Here is a 7,824-nt window from a genome sequence, read left to right on the forward strand (position 1 = left end):
TAAACTAATTATTTCTTGTCTACACAATCTATCAAATTGAAAATATCTTTTAAAAGTGTCAATATGCAAGTTTTTTTATTCAAAGTTTCTGAAACATGGAACTTTTAATACTATCAAAATATTTTATTCAACAGCCTATCAACTATCAAGGTTAGTGGGAGTGTTTTTATTCTTATTTTATTTTATAATATTTTCTCTTTTATCATTAAAATGAATGCCTAATTTTTTAGTTCGAAAAATTTTATTTACTACAATTTAAATAATACACTAGAATTCTATTACTTCTCAAGTTTATGGTTGTCATAACAAACACATGGTCATAGTTGTACATTTACATAGTTTATTATGATTTTTGGACCTTTATATCACAATCACTTGCACTGTGACTGCTATTACAGGAGATCAAGTTTATGGCATAAAAGGTTGTTTCATTAGGGAAAAAAAAATCAAATTTAGCATTACATAAACCAAGGTTTATCAACAAGCAATATGAACAACCTTGAATTTTACTTTTCTTCCTCATTACTGTCTGAATCAAGGAGATTGCAAAAAACACGTTCTATATTACTTTGATTTGTGTAAAGAGGGGCTTGGTTAAATGGAAATGTAAAAAAAAAAAGTTTGAAAGAAATCTACAAGGAAAATTTGTTCCGTGCATCATCAAATTCCAGCATCTATGCGCAAGATGTATCATTGTGTTTAACTGTCATTCAGCTACTCAACTACGCCACGCAGAAGATACCTCCAATTCAACTTCCTCTTCCCACCAAGTAGAAGTCTGCAATAATAAATGACTTGGTTTGTTGGTTAGCTGATTAGAATTTCAAGGTGCTTAATCCCTACTATGTAATATATACATGTATATAAACCTATTTCTCATCTTTTTTCCTTAAGTTTCATGAATTATGTGTATTTTAGAATAATCCAATGCAGAATGCCCTCCTAATTTCTGAGAATACCAAGCTGAAATGTTATCGTATGGCCAGAACATGTTTTCTGAGAATACCAAGCTGAAATGTTATCGTATGGCCAGAACATGTAAAACCGGAAGGAAGAAAAAAGTTGGAACTTTGTTCAGGGAGGAATGGAGGATATTGCTATGAGCATTCGATTTAAGAATCTCAAACCAAACATGGTAATGTAAAAGAGAAAATAGAATAGATAAAAACCTTGTAGCCTCTACGAAGAAATTCTAGTTGACTTCCTTGTTCCTCTTGCAATCCGAGGACCCGCAGCAATTCTTCCTTGGTCTAGACCAAATCAAATCATACAAGTCATTGGAAAGAATGTAATTCAAAACGACCAAGAGCCAAGGTAAATACCTCTCCTAGAGTGAAACGAGTTGAACTCTCAGCTACACAAGCATAAGAACCATCTGCTTGCTTAAGCATCACCTGCCAAGGTCCTGCACAGATTCCAAGTTAAAATGGGGAGATATGTAAATACATGTCATTATGTACCAAATCCGATTGTGACATAAAAGCTTCTTTTCTAGGCCTAATATTGTGCATTCACATGGACAAAAAAACGGGGGATTAAAAGGATAAGCACCCAATCAATATGAAAAAAGAATTAAAATTGTTTGCAGAAATGGAAAAACATCTTTAAGATTATCGAAACTTGGTCCAAAAAAGATATGGTTGTTTAATAAAAAATGATCCCATTGATTTATCATTTTTCTGTTACATGTCAAATAAATCATTCCATAATCTATTCTTCAGATGCCTCCTAATCTTTCTTATGTGGACTGCACTGCCTGCTCTCATCAGAGTCCAATCTGCTTTAAAGTTTCCCTACTTTCAAGATTACTATATCAAATTAACTAGATGAAGTTACTTAGACTCACATGTAAGTGTGAGATACAAGTATGTGTCGATGTTGATATGTTCTTTTTATTTATTTATTTACATTTTTCCATGTATTTGAAGGGTCCTTGAAGGTCATATCTACATACTTGTCTGGAAATATGTTGGACAGGTGTCAAGTATGCAAGTGCATACCCATATCTGGAAAGAGCTTATAGATTTTCAGAGATACAAGTATGCAAGCACTAAGTTGCCTATAGTTAGTTTGTATGACTCAATCATTCTTCCATATTCAAAATGTATAATGGAACAGAAATGGAACAGTTGAAAGGTAAATTTCAAGAAGGTTTAATTGTGTACCAGGATACTGGCGAAATAGTGCTCCACTGTAATTCACCACAAAAGGTGCAACAGCTACTGTCTTTCAACATTTGGAAAGAAAACGGTCAGTATAAAACTATGTCAGAAATTAAACGCAATGGAGCTAAACAATGAATTGAATAACTACCTTGGAGTACTCCCTGATTCGTATATAGAACACTGGGACGAACTGTGAAAGAAATCGATAGTGCAAATCTTTGGTAGGAAATCCCAAAAGACCCAAATCAGCACTGCAAACATAAGCAGCCTCAATCAAAAGTAAATTCACTGATCATTGAATCGCCATTGAAAGGTGAAAAGCAGTAAAAATTTTACCGCAAAGTATCAAGTTCAAGATTGAATAGAAGTGTTGGGGTTGATGGGGCATATTTCTCCTGCAAATTCAAATCACAGTCAAACAAAGGAGAAGAAATAAAGGCATGGATATGTTATGCCCGTACATTAAATTTTAACTGTGTACCGACTTAATATATCCTGCGGTGAGTAATATGACATGTTTACTCATGCATATAAACAGATCAGATTAGCAGACCCATGTAAGCAGAAGAGCATAACTTTGACTAGCCACCAGTTTGAAGTACGGCTCAATCTATAAATAGATAATAAATAGGAAAATGAAAAGGGTGAAGGCCTTATAAAATGTAAGAATCATACCACATACTTCTCTATAACAGAAAGTTCACGTGTGCTACAATTAATAAATATATAAAGAGTTGGTGGCTCCTTTGGTTCCCAACGACCTACATTGTAGAGATTGCAGAATGTTTAAATTCTTGTGTGCAAGTATAAACAGGGTAAGAGGACATGAAATTTTGAAGCAATTAAGTATCAAAGTTCATTGATTAGTTAGGTGGAGTGGAAAATTCTCACATACAGCTGGATTTTCAGGAACAAACCTTCATTTTCATCTACAAAATCAAAATCCAGAGTGTTCTTGATAGATTTGAAGAATGAGGTTACAGCATCACTAGGGACATCATCGAGGGAGCCTATAGATATACCATCAATCTGAAAGTGAAGAATCAAGAATCAAACTCCCTTACTCTGCAGGCGATTATGCAAATAAGGGATTATGAATTTAAAGCATGAGGGTGAAAAGTGTACTGCCCCTATATAAAAATCTATAGCTGCATGAATAGACAGGTTTTAGTTTTTGAGAGGTCATATCTTTAAATCTAAGTGTCAGAATTTCTCGATATAAATGCAGATTGAATTAACCCCTGAAACCATCTAAGGAATGAAACAAGTAATGATGCCAAAGGGCCAATGTGATACCCCATATATACTTCAGTGACAATAAACAACAAAACCCTTGCTATGAAAAGAGCCCGCCTTGGCAAATTTGCACAGAAAATGGAGAGTAATCTCGAATGATTCATTTTATTACCGAGTCAAGAGCTGCTTTGAAAAGCTCAGAGGCCCTCCGCTTTTCTGGCTTATCAGGAAACACCTGAACAAGAAGTAAGAAATTACACTTATCTTTGAAACGAAATATCAATTTTTCAGCAATTGGAAGTATCTTCTTACTATGCAAGCCCGGGTTTCCATTTTCTGTTGAAGTTTCCTGACAACGGCCAAGGCAAGTTGAATGTTGGCATCAATGAACTCATCTGAAGATCCCTTCACATATTTAGACATCAGAGAAAATTATGTACTATAAAATTTCTCCTTAAACATAATCATCATCATACAATATACTGTGATTTCTGGAAGTACTACACCAAGAGACAACAATACTAGGCTTTGTTTTTCAATTCCTATGAGTAAAGCCAAATGGACAGATTAGAAACAAAAGCAAGATACAAAAGATAGAATGAAAAATGATTGCAGTGAAGCTTTTAAATGAGAAAGAAAATCCATGAAGGTTAGTTCAACTCATTTTGGGAAATGTCAAAATGAAAAGGTACCTTATATGAAGAAATGTTGCTTGGCAAGGGCCTGCACAGGCAGAAAATCCATACATAGAAAAAGACCAAATATTAGGGAGAAGAAAGTAAACAGATAATCAACTGAAATTCTTAATAAAAATGGATGAACAGAAGAAGGGTACATAAAGAAGCAAAATACATTTCTTTTAACTATAAAATATATGATTTCATATATATATAAACAACAGTTTTTATTAGAATTGTCGCTAGAAATCAAGTCATTTGTGATTTGTTCGTTCTTATCAACTATGACTATGTTTACATTAAATATTAGGAAGCAGAAGCAGATAGAATAAAAAAAGATAAATATCAGAAACTGCCAATTCCAAACTACTATTATCAGATGATTTCGCAATTTTTAACCTGAAAAGCTTGTTACAGTGAACTACTATTACATACACAGTCAGCTAAAATGGGATAGCGCTTTCAATAACTAAAGGGGAAATGGAAATGAAGAAAAAGGTTTTGTAAACCTAAAAAAAGACCAAGAAAATCAAAATAAATCATAAATAAAGAGGAAGATAGGAAACGTACGGGAAATCAATCTCGAGACGGGTTTTGCCATCTTGAATAGCATAAGCAAGGGACTTAGCGGCATCGGTTACGAGAACATCGTATGACTTAGGCTTGTAAAGCGCCACTCCTTTCTTGGGATCGAAGCTCCCCATCGATGCTGCAGCGGGTGGAGTTGCTTCCTTGTTGTCTTTGGTGGCGCATTGGATTTGTATTCTTGGTCCGGGAGTGAAAGTGGGAAAACGATGGCAAGAAGCAAGGCGAAGTGGAATGAGGGAATGGGGAGGTGGAGGGATAGAGAGGAGTGAAGAGAAAGAGACGGCCATGAAACTCATGGCTATTGCCTTGGGAGCTGCTGAGCTGGTTTTGCTGAAAGCCTCAAAGACAAGAAGGGATACACCATGGAAACCGTCTAAGATGAGATTATATGATAACCAGCTGCTGCCACGTGTCATACTTTTTTCCCCCTGTTATCGGGGTTCGTCGTGATTGTCTTCCCTTCCCTAGAATGTCGAAGTAAATAAAGTATACATTGCTTTCACTCTATTTTATCTAAACAAGATTTAATGAAATAATAAAAGAAATAAAAATGGATTGAATTAATCAAATTCATTATATTATATATTTTACAAATTTTGATAGGTAAATAATTTGTTTTATTAAATTTTGATATGTTTGTGTATTTATTTGTGTTTGTAATTTTGTATTGATTATTATATTTTATCTAACTTAGACACCTTGCAACATAAAATACAATTTAAAATGATCCGTTGATGGCTCTCAATTTTGTACCGTTCGTGATGGCCCTCACACCACCCATAAGGGCATGAGAGAGCCACTTACTACGAGTTTTCCACGAGAATCACTGAAAAATAAAAATTTGATACTACCTCAATAAATAGAACATCAGAGTAAGACCACACAATATCATGCTTTACAATAATTGAAACGTAACATACCTACCACTTACTAACTACACAAGTGAATCACTATTCGTATTGTCAGTAGCATGACACTACATGATAAGATGACCTCTTTTATATGTTTTTTATATGTCCTCAACACATAAAGAGTTAATAGTCTCTTTCTCAAAACACTTTACCTCATAACCTAAACTTGCGCAACCTCTCTCTCTCTCCTCCTACTTTCCTTCCTCCTTAGTCATTCTCTCCTATTTTCTATCTATCACAAGTGATCATCACCTTTTTCAACTTAATGAACACCAATAATAACTTTTACTTTACAAAAAATAAACCAAACAAAATAATTATCAATTCTTATTAGTAATATTAATATTCCCTATTAATTTCTAAAATAAAATATGGTTGATGTTTTCTTAATTTTGTTTGCACATAATGATGTAAATTTATATATTCATCTTCTACTTATATTATTTTAGATTGTTACAATTTCCAAGTTATCCTCTAGTTGGGTGATTAAAGAGGAATTCAAACATTAAATCTAGTTTATATATAGCCCACCTCATTCCTGATGGACTTATCCGTTTAACAAAGCCCAATCCTGGAGAGACTACAGGCATTTCATTTTCTTTGTCTAACTAATTTATATGAATAGTCAATTTTTAAAAGATTCTATTAATTTAAATTTTAATTAATTATTTTATAAGTAAAATTTAAATTTAGCACATTTATAATGAAAATATATACTTCTTAATTTGATAATAATAAATTTAAAATAGAAAAAGTAATTAACAAAATTTGACAAACTAATCTTATGTTTGGATTGAATAAAAATAAGGAAAAGAAAGTAAGTGAAGTCAATTCTCTCTATTGTTTGGATAATTTTTTATTCAAGTAAGCGAAAGTAAAGGGCCTTCACTTTCTCTTGAGTTACTTTTTAATTACCCCAATTTCAGAAAAAAGGCTAGGAAAAGAAAGTAATGTTTCGTTTAAGATACAAAATATTGTTTTTTTATCATATTAACATTTTAGATAAGTTATTTTATAAATTTAATATAATTAAAGAATTTATAATAAATAACTTTTACTTAACTTTCATAGTTTAACCAAACAAAATACAAAAAAATCTTCACTTTTATAATTTATTTCATTTATTAATTTCAATTATTTAAACGAAAAAAACATATATCATTTCCTTAATTTGCTTAGTCTTTCTATCTTTTCCTTTCCTTCCTTTACAATTATTTACCCAAAATAGCACATAACAATATCTTTTGGAGAAAATAATAATTTATCAGGAGAAAAGAGTACAAATCTATAAATGAAAATTATTAGATAAACTATTTTTACCACATCAGCAATAATCTCATGCAATTATAGAATTCCATGTAAGAATAGTTTTCCACGTATCAATAATTTTTATTCTCTTTTCTACTCAACTTTCTCTAATCCCAGCATTGACCATTACATCTGAGTTTGACCAAATCTAAATGTTATTTGTTTTCTTATCTTCGTCAGTATTATTGTGTACCTTTAACTCTTCCTTATCATGGTCTTAACGCTTGTTTGTATGCGCTTGTAATATATGATTTTGCGGTAAACTTTATCGCGTGGAGAAAAACTTTTACATAGTGTTTTATTATTGCATGAGACCATTGTTGATTTGGTAAAAAATACCTATCTAATAGTTTTTCATATAAATAGATCTTACATATTTAAATAATAAAAAAAGTAATAAATATAATATCCGGAACAAAATAGGTGATCTGAAGTGAATACGAAGTTTATCTTATTCCTTTTATACTTGTATTTTTTGTTTTTAAATGATTGAATTTATTTCTTTTTACTTGACATCTATAATGATCGTTTGTCCATTATTGTATAAGAACGATTAGAGAGTCTTTTATAGGTCTATGTCATTTGCGGACGATCTTTCACCATTGTAATAAGAATTAGATTAATTTTATAAATTATAATTATAAAATAAAATATTTAAATCATAGTGGCTCAACTAATATGGTCCTTTATAGTATAGGTATAACAATTAGAATAGATATAAAGTTGGATGATTTAATAATTCATGGCATATAAAGTTTGATACATTTGATATAAATTTACGTTACTTCATTTTTGTAACGTGCATTATTATTTATTCACGTGCGTACACGGACAGATTACTCCACTTTTATTTCAGGCAAAGGGAGGTGGGTATCCTTTCTTTTTTTATCCAAATTTCATCCTTTCCTTTAAATTGCTTTATTTTTTCCAGCTAAAAGG

At 31.9% G+C, this 7,824-nt stretch overlaps 1 protein-coding gene across 1 annotated transcript; it reads right to left on the reverse strand.

Moving 5' to 3' along the window:
- Positions 1-407: 407 nt before the first annotated feature.
- LOC105770163 (protein LPA3) lies at positions 408-5,109 on the reverse strand. The gene is made up of 12 exons (XM_012591241.2): positions 4,649-5,109; positions 4,094-4,124; positions 3,714-3,806; positions 3,574-3,636; positions 3,083-3,194; positions 2,841-2,926; positions 2,502-2,560; positions 2,314-2,416; positions 2,166-2,226; positions 1,323-1,405; positions 1,170-1,250; positions 408-778 (listed from the first exon to the last, which is right to left on the reverse strand). The coding sequence occupies exons 1-12, from the start codon at positions 5,080-5,082 to the stop codon at positions 719-721; spliced, it is 1,266 nt and encodes a 421-aa protein (XP_012446695.1). The 5' UTR covers positions 5,083-5,109; the 3' UTR covers positions 408-718.
- Between the last annotated feature and the right edge of the window lie 2,715 nt (positions 5,110-7,824).

Source organism: Gossypium raimondii, chromosome 5, assembly GCF_025698545.1.
Source record: "Gossypium raimondii isolate GPD5lz chromosome 5, ASM2569854v1, whole genome shotgun sequence".
Lineage (NCBI taxonomy): Eukaryota > Viridiplantae > Streptophyta > Magnoliopsida > Malvales > Malvaceae > Gossypium > Gossypium raimondii.

Bases quoted from the DNA above. Each gene is read 5' to 3' on its own strand.
- LOC105770163 (XM_012591241.2), bottom strand. From the start codon at position 5,082: ATGACACGTGGCAGCAGCTGGTTATCATATAATCTCATCTTAGACGGT. The intron at 2,927-3,082 runs GTTTGTTCCTGA...TCTACAATGTAG, and splicing joins TTTTGTAGATGAAAATGAAG to GTCGTTGGGAACCAAAGGAG. The intron at 2,417-2,501 runs GTAAAATTTTTA...TTATGTTTGCAG, and splicing joins CTTGAACTTGATACTTTGCG to TGCTGATTTGGGTCTTTTGG.